Source organism: Castor canadensis, chromosome 6, assembly GCF_047511655.1.
Source record: "Castor canadensis chromosome 6, mCasCan1.hap1v2, whole genome shotgun sequence".
NCBI lineage: Eukaryota > Metazoa > Chordata > Mammalia > Rodentia > Castoridae > Castor > Castor canadensis.
Window position 1 is genome coordinate 113733629 of NC_133391.1, and position 17265 is coordinate 113750893.

At 42.0% G+C, this 17265-nt stretch overlaps 1 protein-coding gene and 1 pseudogene across 4 annotated transcripts in view; one reads left to right on the forward strand and one right to left on the reverse strand.

The window, feature by feature from the left end:
• The window catches only part of Arsb (arylsulfatase B), a 294147-nt gene that overhangs the window by 164061 nt on the left and 112821 nt on the right, over nucleotides 1–17265 (forward strand). Inside the window, exons 7-8 of one of the 4 annotated variants that reach the window (XM_074077228.1) lie at nucleotides 700–822; nucleotides 2014–4733. The exons of 2 other annotated variants lie outside the window; for them this stretch is intronic. In XM_074077228.1, the coding sequence (XP_073933329.1) occupies nucleotides 700–822; nucleotides 2014–2279 (389 nt within the window). In that variant the 3' untranslated portion in view covers nucleotides 2280–4733. Of the gene's footprint in view, nucleotides 1–699; nucleotides 823–2013; nucleotides 4734–12710; nucleotides 12796–17265 lie in introns of those variants that run through there. One more of the 4 variants, XR_012449133.1, reaches the window with a different exon arrangement.
• On the reverse strand, nucleotides 7282–7345 carry LOC141424466 (U6 spliceosomal RNA; annotated as a pseudogene).

Here is a 17265-nt window from a genome sequence, read left to right on the forward strand (position 1 = left end):
AGAGAGATTTGGTATTTATATTTGCTCCCCTCGAAAACCTGGTGATCAATTACTACAAGACCTTGAAAGGATAAATTAATGTAATTTGTGAAACCAGTCAAAAATTTGTACACTAAACTTATTCCTGTACCTATAGTTATTCTGTCTGTATAGCTAACTGAGCATTACATACTAAAAGCATCACTTACTTTTAGATTTCATAAGTGTGCTTTAAAAATAAATATATGTGAAATTTTCATGGCATGCTCTAAATGCTCTAGTTTGACATAGACGCCTTTAAAATGTGCATTTTATAATTTATTATACTATCTACATAGGTCTAACTACACACAGAAAAGATTTAATTTACACATTTAAGAAACACACACAAAAAAAAGTAAAATAAAACTCCCTCTGCCGTAAGAGAACACTGTTCTGCACATGGCCGTCTAAACATTGGCAGAACACAGTGATTTTAGGGATGAATTAGTATTCTAATCTCTTTGGGATTTCCTTTATATTTGTGGTGGTTTATGACTGACATTTAATGTAACCATAGCTTTCTGTTTATATTTAATAAAAGGTTCATTTCTGTGGTAGGGCACACATTTGTACGCCAGTGTTGAATGAAAGCTACTGTTCTGCAAGATGGATATAAAATGCTGATTTATAATGACACGGTCCAAAGCAATCTAACTCTTCCAAACTATTTCTTCCCAGGTCCCGGCAACAGCAGGGCCTCAGCAAAGGATGATTCTTTGCTTCCAGAATATTCATCATTTAACATATCAGTCCATGCTGCAATTAGACACGGAAATTGGAAACTCCTCACAGGCTACCCAGGTAGAAGGCTTAGCTTAACCAACATCCCTTCCTGCAGACAGGGAAGGGCTGTGTGCTTTAGTGCTAGCTCCAGTCTGTCTGTGCTCTTGGGATTTTGTTCTCTCCTCTGCTTCTCTGCAAAGAGAGGACCTTCTCATCTTGTTCTAACCACTTCCTGTCTCCTCTTACCTGGCTGCCCAAGGCAACTAAGTCCCAGCCCTCCCTTTCTTTACTCAGACCCCTTCAAACCTTCTACTCTCCCTCCCATAAGTGTCACAAGAAGACAGCTATATTCAGGGCTTTCTTTCCTGCTTTTAAGGCTCAGCCTGTTCCCAATTACCCAGCTTCCATAGTTGACGTGGCCCACATAGGCTTTCCCACCAGAAAAGCAAGGGAAAGTTTCAAACTACCACAAAACAAAACAACTGCCTTTTGTAAAGCATTTCTCTGGGGCTGCCAAACAAGCAGAGAATGAGGAGGAATTGTTTTATACTGGTCCTGACCACCAAAATAATTGGGTTTTGAGAATTAACCATAGTGAAGTTAAAAAAAAATGAGGAAATGTCATTCAAATGCTTCACAGAAAAATCTGGATTTGGGGTGTATGTGGCTGTAAATAGCACATCCCACTAGCAGAGAATCTCTGAGAGCTACACGCTCAGCCATTAGTGAGCTAGGGCAGGAGGCTGCTTCCCTGGTCATCATCTAAAAAAGAGCATCTTTTCAGTTCTTGGTTAATAGGGGGTCTGACCGCCAAGGCCATGGTGCAATTAAGCAATAGTTAGATAGCTAGAAGGGTTTGGGATTTTTTTGGTCTTTTTATTGTTTGTTTTTTGCTTTTTTTGGCATATACACCATGTCAATTCTTCATCTGAGAGTGTCTTATGTATCACAAGACATTTTCTCATCATTGGCACTTGCTTATTAAGTACCAAGAGGCTTCACTCTCAGTCATTGTGACAACTAAAAATACTCCCTCACACACACATGCATACCATTTCTGGATGTCCTTGGTTTGTAAAACAGCAAGACACGTCTCACTAAAGCACTGGAAGTCAGATTCTGAGACAAATCTAGAGACACCGCCAACAGCCACTCCTTTCTCACATGCCACACCCATGGCCAGCGCAGCCTTGTCCCCAGAGTCTCCCTGAAATTAGAACCTGCCTGTGTTCTTCTCCCACAATAAACACTTGTGTTTTTTTTTGCCAGGCTGTGGATCCTGGTTCCCTCCACCGTCTCAATCCAATGTTTCTGCATTTCCTTCATTGGACCCACCAACCAAGACCCTCTGGCTCTTTGATATTGATCAGGACCCAGAAGAAAGACACGACCTGTCCAGAAAATATCCCCACATCGTCAGGAAGCTCCTTTCCCGCCTACAGTTCTACCAGAAACACTCAGTGCCTGTGTACTTCCCTGAGCAGGACCCCCACTGCGATCCCAAGGCCACTGGTGTGTGGGGCCCCTGGATGTAGGATTTTGATGAGGCAGGAACATCTTTCCGTTGCAAGCTGGACCTTAGACCTTGACTCATGCAGCCTATCGTCACCTTTGTTCTTCTCCATGGGTTCACCTGGCCCTCTTATTGTTCATAAATCACACCAAAAAGTCCAGTTTCAACTCCTACTGCATTTCAGAAGCCAACAAAATCAGGAAGGCTCCTGCTGTTGGCTGGAGCTCATGTCTGGAGGCAGGGGTGGCTGGGTTCATCACGTTTTCTGAGCTATGGGACAGCTGGGAACTTGACATAGGAAGTTTCCAGTGAGTCCTGGAGGCTGGAGCAGCTGGCTCTTTTTGCCTCACAAGTCAGACATTAGGTTTCCCACCGCCAATAACCAGTTTTATTGGAGTGACTCAGGTTTCTTTTAACAAATGAAGAAAGCAGACAATTGTTAATTGTTCTGTTGGCTAGGGGGTTCTCCCTGTCTGTGAAAGATCACGTTCAGGCATTCCATGTCAATAACCCCCTGCTCACCCCTCACTCACTCATCTCATGGTGAGTAAGGTCCGTTTTATTAAGGTCAATATGGCGATATACCTACACCCTGGTTTTGGTTTCTACAATAATGAAATGTGTTTTTATCCTACATTTTTCCCCAGCCATTGCTCATTGTGTTTAAACTTCCTGCCACCCCAGCTCCCCTTTTCCTACCATTCCTCCAATGTCCTGTCTCTGGGAAGGCCACTTTTTTCTCCACTCTAAGCACTCCTGAACCCTGCCTGGAAAAGGTGGCTGCATCACTTTTGGTCATGCCCATGGGGGAGACCAGGGCTGGGTGGGGGATGTGTGGATCTGTGAGGTTTCTGCAAAGTTGCATAGAGTTCTTTATCATGACTGTGGCTTTATCTCCTAATATATTACAAGTTGCACTGCTATTCCTGAGTAGGGAGGAGAAACCCCAGGAAAGGACCAATTTGATGTAAGAGATTGGAAGTGAGCAACTTGACAAAGGAAATGGAAAGCATCTGGTACACGGGCCTTGTAAAACAGAGGAGGGGCCCATCCACATTTCTCTTCTTCCCTGACTTACCCCTGTATTGGGGTTCTGGGATCAGGCAAAGAGGATGCACACTTTGACTTGCTACCCTTTCTCAAGCCCATTAATGTCCTACTAATGTGGATCAGTCCAGATGAGCTGTGAAGAGGGTCAAACTCTGAGAAACAGGTGCAAAACTGTTTTTCATCAGCTACACTGCTTTGTCCCCTGCTTATTACCAAGGCCTGTGACAGTGCCTGGGACATAAAAGGCACTCACTACATTTTTGAAAATAAATGAGTGAATGAACAAATGAGTAAATGAGAAAGTCTCATACCATGAATGAAGCTAGTCCAGTGAGCTGAACACAAAGCTAATATAAACATCCTCCAACCATTGCTGATTTGTTCTGAAGCTGCCCCTCCTAGGGTTGCAGCATAACCTACATAGCTGGGCAGTCACAGAACATGCCATGTCAAGACTGTGATGTCCTCTCCAGTAGCACAAAATGGAACTGTGCCTGCCTGAGATACTCTCTTGCCAACCATGTTCATTTCTATTCTTTTTTTTTTTTTAAGCACTGGGATTGGACTCAGGGCCTCACACTTGATAGGCAGGCACTCTTACCACTTGAGTCACTCCACCAGCCCTTTTAGAGTCTGGAATTATTTGCCTGGGGCTGGCTTCAAACCACTATCCTCATGATCTTTGCCTCCTGAGTAGCTAGGATTATAGGCATGAGCCACTAGTGTCTAGCTTCATTTCCATTCCTTATTAGACACTAGAAACTAAAACCACAAAATAATATGATATAGGTCCTTATTGTATAGCCATCTTTTAATTCAGCAGCAATATTCCTGGTAACTACTATCCTGTATTATATTAAAATAAGGCTATTGCAAGGAAATGGTGCTAGAACTTATGACAGCTATCACCAACCAACCAACTCCTAGTTGGCAAATAGCTGGCCAAAATGCCACCTCTTACTCCAAAGCGATAGGATGAATGAACTAACCAGGGATGGATGATCCTTCTGTAGCCTTCTAATCCTAGGCTGTTGGTGGCCATTTGTGTAAAAGATTGGAAGCTACCATTACATGTCATCTATTTGATTCTCCTTTATATACTCCTAAGAGCTGACCCCAACTTGAGATCCTTGATTGCTGTGTGTGTTGGAGATGTTCTGCATTCCATAGACTTAAAGGAATTTTAAAGAGTAATAGTTCAAAAGCCATTATTTGAGATTTTGGTCTATCCATAATAGAATAATCTCATTAGACATTGCATATTTTATACAAAACAAAGGGTTCAGATGTTGTTACTAGAAGTAGTCATGTTATTTCTTTCTGTATTTGTTTACTTTGAAAGAAGGTTTTGTTTATTCTCATTCTCCTTTGTTACTATTTGATTGCTCTAGATTTGAGGAATGAAATAAAATTAATCTTTTAAAAACTGTGTCAGCCATGGCTATGGGGCTTCTACCTGGGATGAAGGGAAAGTTCTGGAACTACATAGAGACAATGGTTATCCAACATCATGAATGCAGTTAGTACCATTGAGCTGTATGCTTTAAAATGGTGAAAACAGTTAAGTTTAATGTTATGGAGGTTCAGTCACAATTTTTAAAAATTTGTCAATTTAATGGTATATGGATTATATCTCAATTAATTGGAAACATAAATGTGGCAAAAATATTAGTGTAAAAAAATGTGTCAGACATTGCCCTAAATACTGCCATAGCCGGGTATGATGGCACATACCTGTGGTCCAAGCTACTCCAGAGGCAGGATGTAGGAGGATCACAGTCTGAGGCCAGCCTGAGCAAAAGCACAAGACCCTACTAAAAAACAAAGTAAAAACAAAATGACTGGGATTGTGGCTCAAGCAATAGAACACGTTCCTAGCAAAGTGTGAGGCCCTGAGCTTGATCCCTAGTATGGCCAAAAGAGAGAGAGAGAGAGAGAAAACATGCTGTAATGTAAGGTAATGGGTAACTAGGAGCAAAAACAGTGATAATATGACAAATTACCCCAAAATCTAGCAGCTTAAAACAACATTTATTATTTCACACGTTCTACAGAGGCAGGACTCTGGGGGTGGTTTGCTGGATGGTTCTGCTCGGGGTTTTCATGAGATTGTGATCCCGCAGTGGCACAGGGCTGCAGTCAGCTGTGACTGGGTGGGGCTGGAGGATCCACTTCTAAGATAATTCACTCACAAGGCCCTTGGTGGGGAGGTCCGGTTCCTGGCCTTGTGGGCATCACCAGAGGCTGCTTGCCTCTGTAACAAATATCTGAGATAAACCAACTCATGAAGAGGAAAGGCTTGGGCCGGGCACATAGCTCAGTGGTAAAGCACTTGCCTCACATGCACAAGGCCTTGGGTTGATCCCCAGCACTGAAAAAGAAAAAAAAAAAAAAGGTTTATTTTGGCTGAGAGTTCTGGAGGTTTTTGTTCATGGTTGGTTACCCCACTACTTTTGGACCTGTGGCAAAGCAGCAGAGGCAGGTGACTTCCACCAGACCCAGTAATCTGGAGAGAGAGCAAGCAGGGGACCTTTTATGACCTAGTCTCCAAATTTCACACTGTCTCTTCCACCATTTTTGCTATTCATTTATGTGTAAACATCTCTAAACTTAGCCCATCCTCAAGGGGAAGAGAATTCTACCTTTAGAAGAAACTGTTAAATATAGGAGGTATTTTATACAATGGGCACAGTTAGGTGACAACTAGATCATCTAATCAAGTCTTCATGCAATTATCACATGTTGCTATTTGAAGAGAGATGGTAGAAAAAAGAGCCCACTTGGCTAACCTTTGCAGCAGAACAACCACAGACAAATCACTTAGCCCTCTCTAGGCCTCAGTTTCCCTCTTGTAATGGGATGAGTTAGATAATCCCTAAAGACCCATATCCCCATTTTCCATAATAATGCCTGACACCTAGTAGATGTTCTGTAAGTATTCTGTTCAATTGACTGTAAAATGACTGAACTCAAAGAATTTGAAATAATAGTATGCTAAAAAATAGCCTGAGATTACACTCCATTTTTAAAGCATATACTTTTAAATTGTTATTATGTTATAGTTTGGACCTTCACTGTCCTGCAAATGTCCACATGTTGAAGGTTTGGACCCCAGCTCGTGATGCTGTTTGGGATGTGGTTAGGCTTGGTCACTGGAGATATGCCCTTGAAGGGGATATTGGGACCCTGGGCCTGCTTCTTTTGCCTCTCAGCCACCATTAGGTGAGGGCTTCCACTGTCACACACTCCCACCATGATGCCTTTTCACAGGACCAAAAGCAATGGGCCAACCCACCATGGACAGAAACCTCCAGAACTAAAATAAACTTTTTTTTTCAGAGTTGGGGATAAAACCCAAGGCCTCATACATTCTAGGCAAGAGCTCTACCACTGAGCTATGCCTCCAGCCCCAAGCCTTTCCTTTTATAAGTTGATTTATCTCAGGTATTTATAACAGCAACAGAAAGCTGATTAACCCACATTATAATAAAAGCTGGTAAGTTTTAGGGTGAGGTAGTGTGCTATGTGCTATGAAAGGATTATCTTGTTTAATATCATTTAAGTATAACTAGTGGTAAAGTTTTGAAAATCCTTTCAACGTTTTGTTTCATTTCATTTTTTTTTTATTGTGTTTACATTTACTTACCTGTGTATACATTACTTGGGCCACCTCCTCTCTTCCCCTGCCTCCCGCTTCCGGGCAGAACTCATTCTGCCCCCTTATTCTCTGATTTTGTTGAAGAGAAAACATGAGAGATAATAGGAAAAACATAGCATTTTTGCTGGTTTGAGATGAAGATAGCTATACAGAGAGATTCCTAGCGTTGCTTCCATGCACATGTGTATTACAACCCGAATTGGTTCATCTCTACCAGACCTCTTCACTACTTCCTGGTCCCCTTCCCATAGTGGCCTCTGCCAGTTTAAGATTACTATATTTTCTCTTCTACAGGAAGCACATCAACCACATTCAAAAAAATATGGAACGCTTCACGAATTTGTGTCTCATCCTTGCTCAAGGGCCATGCTAATGTTCTTGAAGGGGTTTTTGTTTTGGATTTTTGTTTGCTTGTTTGTTCATCTGTTTGCTTTAGAGACAGTGTCTTACTGTATAGCCCAGGCTGACCTCAAACTCACAATCCTCCTGCCTCAGCCTTCTGAGTGCCAGAATTACAGACATGGCCTGCTCTGCCCTCCATTCAGTTTTAATCATAAGTAGCTTATTTGTTTTTCACTTCTTCCATTTCTTCAGCATCCAATCTTTGTCCAATCACAAAGTTATCTAAATCGACAAATAAGAATTATTTTATGTCTTTTTTACAGGGCACATCAGAGAAATAACTCGTGTCCATCAATAGACAAATGGATAAATAAAATATTAAATATACATACTGGAATATTTTTAGTCACAAAAACGAACAGAGTGCTAATACATTTTGCAATATGGATTTATTGAAAATATTCTGCTAAGTGAGAGAAGCCAGGTACTAAAAGACCAATATTATATGATTCCACTTACATGAAATATTAAGAACAGGTAAATTCATACAGACAAAGAGTAGAGGTCAACAGCTTACCAGGCCTGGAGATAGGAAAGAATAGGGAATTATTGCTCAATGAGTACAGCATTTCTATATGGGGAGATTTTAAAAAAGTTTTGGAAATAGATAATGGTGATGATTGCATGATACTGTGAATCTACTCAATGCCACTAATTTGGTTACAGTGGTAAAGTTTGTGTTATATGTGTATATTGTATTACAATGTAAATAAACAAACCTAGGGGAGGGGAGTTCATCAGAGAAATAATGAATTGGGCAGGGGGCAGAGAAGTGGGGGGAGGAGGGAGAGTGGATGTGTGGCCTGCAACCTTCTTGAATGAAAGTAGCTGCACTTTTAATTCTTGTACAGATTGGACAAAACAGTGGTGATGGATGTCAACATCCACTAGGTTTCCTTTGAGGGAGCGGAGATCAGCAGAGGAGGGGGCAGACTCTGATAGGTCTTTACATGGGGGTATACATACGTAAAAAATTCACTGAAAAATGTTCTTGTTACATATTTTATGGTTTATATTTTATGCCTAATTGAAAAGTCTTTTTTCTTTATTTTTTTTGGTACTGGGGTTGAACTCAAAACCTTATGTTTGCTAGGCAGATGTTCTACCACTTGAGCCACACGCCAGTCTTTTTTACTTTAGTTATTTTTCAACGAGGGTCTGCCATATTTGCCTGGGGCTGTCTTTCTACCTATGCCTCCCACATAACTGGAACCACAGGCATCATCACCTGCGCCCCCACAGTGAAAACTACTTTTAATAAAAACACCTGCCCTTAGAGCAAAATGAACACTACATATTTCTTTTTTTAATGAACAAATGGCATTGTAAACATAAACATTTATAAATAAAACATTTACAATTCTGCAGGGAAGCTCACTATTTGAAGAAACTTCCTTTTGAGAATTCTCTGGTAAACACAAATAAATACATTGATTTAGGTTTCCTTAGTTGAGACATTGCTGCCCAGATTTTCCTAAAGGGTTCACACACTTGTGTGCGAGGGGTTATACATGTACCAGGAGGTACAGAGACCAAGGGAATGACGCCAACAAACACAAAGGCCTGGCTCTGTGCCTGAGAAGGTTTACAATCTGACTCTATGCCACAGGCTTCTTCCTACTTTAACTGTTCTTAGAAAACCCCAGTCAGCATATTAACTACATATATTAAAATATTTATCCTTCATAATCACCACTTGAACTTCAAAATCTGGTTTATGTCCAAGTAGAGAATAGCCAATAGTTTCTGTAGACAGATTCGTTTTCAGGCTGTTTAAAAGTCAGAGTATTCAGCCTGGCCAGCGCCCTTACGGTCACTCATATCAGTTAGATTCAAAGAGTCAGGCAACAATCACCGCTTTGCCCTGTTGCCATGGGAGCCACCCTCCAGAATGGCACAACCCCAAGAAGAAAACACAGACCTGCTTCCTGTGCCTGACTTGGGGACTCGTGACAGTCAGGAAATTGACAGACATTTCATTTTCACACTAATTCATCAAAGGAATCAATCATTGAGCTATTCATTGAATAACTTATCACTTTTCTGATAATGGAGTTTATATAGTATCACTGTAGCAATTTTTTAAAATAAAACTAGAACAACAAATTAACAGTCCATAAACCATTACCTAGAGACAGTCCCCATTAAGCTTCTTTGACATCTCTGAAAGAATAACTGGTAAGGGACTACTTCCCAGGTTGGTCTTCAAATCCCACTGTGCTCAGCTAAGAACTCAGTAGAGACTCAAGTTGGCAAGTAAGTCAAATGCTGCTTCTTCAGAAAATCTTCATTTTAATCTTGTTAATGAAGTACAGATCTTCCAAGAATATTCCATCTAGAGGGCTGTAGTTAACACATGTCCCAACTCTTGGGTCATCTCCTCCATGGGCCTGGACACAAGGGGCCAGTGTGCAATCACACAAGCAGCAAGCCAGGGGTGTGACCTCTAGGTCAGGCCTCTAGTCCTAAAGAGCAGGCAAAGGAGAGAAAGACACACCCACCCTCTCAGGTGAGCAGGTAAATGGGACTCACTGGTGTTGTATTCACATTAAGTGAATCAAAGCCTGGATCTGCCCATCGGAGGTGGGGCCATGCAAGCCTACACTGTAATATGTACTGGTGACGAAGATGAAGTGCAGATCCAAGCCCAGTACCTGCTCCCATCAGGGGAAGAGAGTAAATAGAAGACCCTGGCTCCTAAAGGTGAGGTGGCAGACAGGAGAAGGAGGTCCCAGGACAGCGCCCAAAAGCAGCGGACACGTGGAGGGGCTTGCAAGTCAGATAACATTCCAGCAAGGAAATTCATTTCACCTTAATTTCTGCTTTTTGTTTTATTTTGTTTTTTAGACCCATGAGTAGTGAGTTCTTTCTGTAGGAAAGTAAAAGTGAAAGCCTTTGATTGGAGCACACTTTGAATCTGTAAAAGAAACTGTTAGACTGAAAAGCACAGAGAGATAACTCAGCTTCAGCACAGGTTTCATTTGGGAGAGAAAGGTTAAACCGTTTTTTATTGCTTCTTAGGCCACGATTTGGGTTTATGCCCTACAACTTATGGAAATGTGCCCTCACACACATCCAGGACGGTAGAAGGAGAAAGGCCCTTCTCAAGGCAGGTAGTCAGTCCTGCCCCACCAGAGCAGCAGGGCAGCTGGGCTGGAGGGGGAGCCCAGCAATCTTGAAGCTTTTCAGAGTGACTCTGTGGCTCACACAGGCCCTTTGACTGCTGGAAGTCTTTACAGGGAGCTTTTCCTTAAATTCCCATTCTTTACTAGAGTTAAGTAAAGGCATCTTTTAAAAATCCCTGTAGTAAAGGAAAAAGAACATCGTTGATAATTGTAAAAATACAATAAATACAAATTACTCTTAAATTTTAGCTCAGAATTATTTCCAGCCTACAAGAAAAGACAATTGAAGAGTGAATAACTTTTTCACTTAATGACTAAATGTCACTAACAGGTCTGTGACATGGCAACATTGCCTGGAGCCAAAGAAACCCCTGGAGGGCAGGGCAGGTTGGGATTCTAGGCCATGTTCTACAGTGACTGGAACTTCACTTCCTACTGCCATCCCCCCACCTGCCAATTCATTTAGGAAAAGTCACAGTGGGCTGGTACAGCGTCTCAAGACTGTAATCCTAGCTACTTGGGAAGCAGAAATCAGGAGGATTGGGCTCAAGGTCGGTCTGAGCAAAAAAATTCTTCAATCTCAACCAATAAAAACTGAATGTGGTGTGCTCACACAGGAAGCATGAATAGTAGGATCGTGGTCCAAGCTGGCCAGAGGAAAAAGGCCTGACCCTAGCTGTAAAATATATAAAGCAAAAGGACTGAGAGATGTATACTTTCCTAGTTTTCGCAAGGTTCTGGGTTTGATCCCCGCCCAACCAGAAAAAATCATAGCCACACTTTTTTTGTGTGGGGGGTACTGGGGTTTGAACTTGGGACTTTGCACTTGAAAAGCAGGTGCTCTACCACTCAAACCACACCTCCAGTCCATTTTGCTCTGGTTATTTTGGAGATGAGGGCTTGTGAACCATTTGCCCAGGCTGGCCCCCAGCTGATATTCTCCTGATGTCAGCCTCCCAAGTAGCTAGGATTACAGGTACAAGCCCACTTTTTTCTAACAATCATGCAACTGGAGGCCCTAAAGCAAGGGAAGAATTCTAAATGAGTTCAATGTGTAAACCCAATAACAAAAAAACACACACATCCTCTGGAATACAGTAAAAAGAAGCACAAAGCAAGAAAACAGCAACATCAGTAAACAAGCTGGTAGAGCAACAATATAAAAAGATGAAATGTTTGGAAAAAATAATACTAAGGGGAGGGACAGAAACAGCATAAAGTTTCCTGAATTAAGGATATCTCTGGTCCAGGTTCCCGTCCCCTTTCCCCTTCCAGGATTGTTATCTGTGGTCCCCTGGAGCCTAGGCTGTCCTCCCAGGTGACAATAATGTCTGGAAATTGCTCCTTTTTTGCCTATATTCCCAAGGTGCCTGTGTGGGCCTGATCTGACCCAAATTCACCACAACTTCTTTGGATTCTATGATGTAGCCCATCCCATAACCATGATCAGCTAACTGTAGGCACAAGGGAAGGAATTAACCTCCTTTTGAGAACATACTATATGACACCAATGACTTTTCAACAGTCACTAACCTCATAAGAATAGTACTTGTTAGGTAAATGTTTTTGCCATGTTAGACATTATCTTGTGTGAAGTCACTTGGCCAGCAGAGTTGGAATTGGAGCCAGACTGCTGTTAGCCCACAGTTCCCACTCTCTACTCTGCTCCCTACATGTTATCACCCCCATCCCAGCCCTCCCTCTCTCCCCTTTGTCCTACACCTCTAATGACAGAGTACAATTTAAAGAAGTCCGTTCTTCTGGTTCATGCGCCAGGAGGCTGTGATGAGCAATAGTCAAAGCTAGGGTTTAAGAACATCAGGATAGCTGGGCACCGGTGGCTCACACCTGAAATCCTAGCTACTTTTGAGACTGAAATTGGGAGGATCATGGTTTGAAGCCAGTCTGGGCGAATAGTTTATGAGATCCCATCTCCAAAATAACCTGAACAAAATGGACTGGAAGGAGTGCTTGAGTTCAAACCCTAGTCCCACAAAAAAAAAAAAAAAAAAGGGTGACAGACACTTGTGATAAGTGGGGAGCAGGCAAGCCAGGCAGAGGCTGGTGCCAAAGTTCATTCATAGAGTAATGACAGCTGAAGAGAAATGAAGAAGTAGGCTGCAAAGCCAACTGGAAACTTTCAAAATAAAACATTTGAAAAGAAAATTTATTAAGATTTTTTACATTCTTCATACAAAAATCACCTTTCCATACACAGGTCACAGAAGATGGTGACCATCATGTACTCCTCCTAGTAAACTCTAAGACAAAACCCACAGCTGTGCTGATCTGAAGGAGGACAGGTGAGATTTATTGAAGCTCACTGTAGCTTCAGATGACCGTGCTGGTTTGATGGTGGAATTTAATGGTGTGGCTACTTTTATGGCAATTAGCTGTAATTGTTATCACCTCGCTGGTTCTGGAGCAGGCACAGGTGGCTTCTCCTAGCAACCCTGACTGTTCTTTCATACAAAGTCAGTAAGACTTCACCCACTGGTGTGTGGTCTGGCCTCTGAGATGAAATGACACACACTCCAGATACGTGGAACATTGTATTTCAAGTTATGTTGGTACTGACTTATCTTTAGGAATTGGGATAAATGTATATAAAACAGATGTCAGCCTGTATATGTGGGCTTTCTTATAAGGAATATTGTATTGTTAAGGTCAACAATCAGTTGTATAAGCGATCAGGCCATACTAGAACCTATCAACTTCATCATCAAAAACTGGTCATAAAAAAGCAATTTTTAAGTAGCATGGTATAACACTGGTTTTACTCTAAAAGTGGTAACTTCAGTTCAGATATATCAGAATGACTCAGTAAAGCATCCACCACGACTGGCAATATTAAAGATTAAGCATCCTTAAAGCCTTAGGATTTAAAGATTTAAAACCCTTACCTGGGAAGATTTGGGGGTTTGGGTAAGTAAATCTTTTCCCTAAGAATAGAAAATGATGACTGTTACTTTGTGGGGCTCTCTCCTCAAAAAGAGGAATGAGTACTGACTACGTTTAAGATCAGGTAGTATGTTTTAGTTTAAAATGTTATGTAAATTAGAGAAGCTCTATGTAGGTTAGAGAAATTCTTTGATTTCTACAGTTAGCTAAATATTGTTGCCTTGAGTAAAAACTTACAGTGTTGAGCCCTGGTAATCTTATCCACAACTCTGTTGGAAAAGAAAATATCAGTAAGCATTTAACCCATGTCTTGCTAACACAGGGATGTCAGCTCCTGAGAAGCTGAGCTAGCACTGCGGGGGATGGGGGGCTTCTGCTGGCAATGTTTTTAGAATAAATCATGCCAGTGATGACCCCAGTACAGACTACCAGTTACCAAGCAAAGCCAATCCAAGGTCTAGCTAGCACATCCCCAGGCCGGGGGCAATAGCCTGTCTTGGGCAGGTGTGGCAGGATGAAGGAGTGAGCACTTGGTGCCATTCGCCTTTCCTCTTTGAGTTTTACACCTGATTTCATCTATAGCTAGAACTTGACCTTGTTCTTACCAGTACTTGACATTTTAAACTTTTAAAAATTCTTGTTGGTTTGACAGCCTCACAAATGTTACATTATCGTAATGACATTTATTTCACCACCAGCAGATTGATCTTTTTCACATATTTATTGGTCTCTATGTCTCTTTTTCTGAGTGGACTGACCAGGGTGGACAGGTGCCCCAGGTGAGAGGACAGTGCAAGGGAGACAGCCTTGTTTGACATACAGGCTGGGGTTGCTTGACCTCTGGGTCCAGGTGGTTCACTTGAGTGGTCACCTGCCTCTGCTTTCTATTCAGCCTATAGAATGGTGCCGGAGATGAGACAGGTGACGAGGGAGAGAGCAAATAGGCAAGCTCCTTCTTCTTTCTTATGGACACAGCCAAACAGACTGGTGAACCCCCTGGAAAGGCTCTAATAATTTGGCATTCCTTCAAAGTGATGTTCTTTTACTATCGGACTATTCATATTAGAATAATAAAGTCATGGGGTGGGGGTGGAGGACTGGAAAGGGAAGGTCACAGACTGCTGTCCAGTTCCTCTCTTGAGCCAAGCTCCATAGGCTACTCCCAGGGGCACAGCCCAATTGGCAGAACAAAATCCCTGCAGGTAACAGAGAGCTGCACTTCTTAGAAGCCAGCATGAAGCTACCTGTTTCTTTCTTTTTTTTTTTTTTTAACAACAGAAAATTTAATTTGGCTCACAGATGCAGAGGTTTCAGTACACAATTGTTTGACTAAGCTACCTGTTTCTTAAGAAGCATAATCCTTGGGGTGTTCTCACCCTTATCCCCAAGGGCCCTATTGCATCCACTCCACACAGACTATCTGAGAACAATTGTGCTTCCCACAGTTGTATCTCTGGTGACGGTGCTCTGATACATTCAGGCCCTTCTACATGGGCTGACTCATCCTGAGTTGGTTCTACTCTTAGACTCCCAGAAGTCTCTTTCCATGCTTTTTTTCTTAAATAAGAAACAGAAATTTATTTGCCTCATAGTTCTGGAGGCTGAGAAGGCCAAGATGGAGCAGTTTCATCTGGTGAAGTCCTTGTTACATTATAACTTGGTGGAAGGTATCACATGGGCGAGACAGAGCAGAACAAATTCGCTTTTATAATAACCCATTATGGCTACAACGACATTAATTCACTCATGGATGACTGTGAATGAGCATCACAAGAGGATGTATAAACACCTTAGTAAATTCCACTTTTAGCCTTTCCATCCCAGGATGAATAATCCCCATCCTTTCCATCTGTCCCCTAAACATCCTTCAGTTCCTCCACTGCCAGCACCTTTGTGCTTCCAGGCTTCACACATACCAACACCATAGGCAGTTAGTTCTTCTCTTTTCTCTTTGCTTGACTGACTCACCGTTCAGCTCTAACCTCAAAGGTCCCTACCCCTGGGAAGGTTTCCCTAACCCTGCTGAACTGGAATGGGTGTGCCCGACTTGCACATCTCTGGAGTGAATGTCACCCTGTCTCATTATTCATGTCTAAATGTCTCATTCCTGGTTTGTTTAATGGAATATCTGTCTCCTAGTCCAGTGTTTCACACTTAAACAACACTAGTAGAATAGTGTTCAGTTTGTTGGATCCATAGACCTTAAACATCTTCTGATTTGGAAATGACATTTTAGTCCCGGATTTCAAAGTCTGGCCCTTGTTCCAAATCCATACTTCCTATCTGTACACCATGGTTCCTCATCCTCCACTGTGGCCCTATACAGTTGCCTGCTCCAGGGAAGTTTGTGTCTGGAGCTTTGGCTATCTAAAAAGGCCTTATTTGTGTTAGCTGGAAGGACTTCAGCACCTTCATCGAAGCAGAGCGAGCCATTACACTCTCCAGACTCCTCAGGCTAGTATTGTTTATCCTGGGATCTCCTCCAAGATATCAGCTCATGGCTTCAAACACTTTTTATGGTCTCCAGATTTAGACAGACTCAGATTTTCCTCCTTCATCTTCCAATCTTTCCCTAAGATTTTCCCCCTTCATTTGTTCATGCTTTAATACAAGTGCTTTTCCATGTGAGACATCCTCTACAGAAAAGTGGCTTCATAGCTTGTACCCAGTGCTGAGATAAGCTTTGCAAATACCAAAGACTAGCTGCAAAGGGCAGATGGTCGTATAGTTATTGGCCCCTATCCACAGAGCTTGCTTCCTCGAGGTGGGAATGGTGGTTTGGGGAAATTAGGTACAATGGAGATAAACTAGTAAGTCCTTAACAAAAGTAAAGTAGGAAAAAAAAATTTAAAGGCAAGTGTTGGGGTTAACAGAGATAGAAGCTTAATCACCTGGGGTGCAGACTAGGACAGCATACATCTTGGTGAAAAGTACAAGACACAAATGTGCCTAAGATTTACATACATTTACATTTGTTGATCTGGTGTTTGGCAGAGAGGGTAACAAAGAAAAACCATGATCTAACCCCAAGAAGCCCAGTCTTTAAGGACAATGGCAATACAGATGGTGAGTGTTGTGTGCAGGCAGAACCATTTTGGTGGCACTCACATCCCTTAATCTGGCACTACTGCTACTAACATGACACTGGGACATAGAAACCTGTCTTAAAATTTTCTATGTTCTAGAAAAAATGTTCTAAATACTAAAGAACCCAGATATCTTCTGTGGTCATCAAGACTGTAAATTCTGATTGTTTTCTCTCAGCTGACCTTCTAAATCAAGACAATGACCCCCACTCAATATCTCCTCCCCCACCATATTAACTGTCTATTGCTATGTAACAAATTACTGCAAAATTGCATCTAGAAGCAAAAAAAAAAAAAAAAAAGTATTATCTCTGAGGGCCATGTATTCATGTATCTTGGGTTACCATCTCAACTAGAGGCAGGACTTGGTAGGAGTACATAGGCTCCCAAGGGAGAACAAGAGTACCTATGATGGAAGCCACAATCATTTAAAACAATCTCTCAGAAAAGACATCCTGCTATAGGTTGGATATGAAGTGTCTTCCAAAAAGTTTCATGTGTTGAAGGCTTGGTTCCCAACTGATAGATCCAATCATTGAGAGGCGACTATATTATAAGGGCTCTGGTCTAATCAATGCGTTGATCCATTGATGGATTCGTAATTTGGAGGCATTATTGGGAGGTGGTGGACACTTTCAGAGGTGGGGCCTCCTTGGAGAAAGTAGATCGCTAGGGGCTTGTCCTTGGGGATTATATCTCGTCTAGCGCCCCTCTTTGTCTCTTTCTGCTTCTTGGCTGCCATGAGGTGAACAGTTGTGCTCCACCATATTCTTCCATCATGGCTAC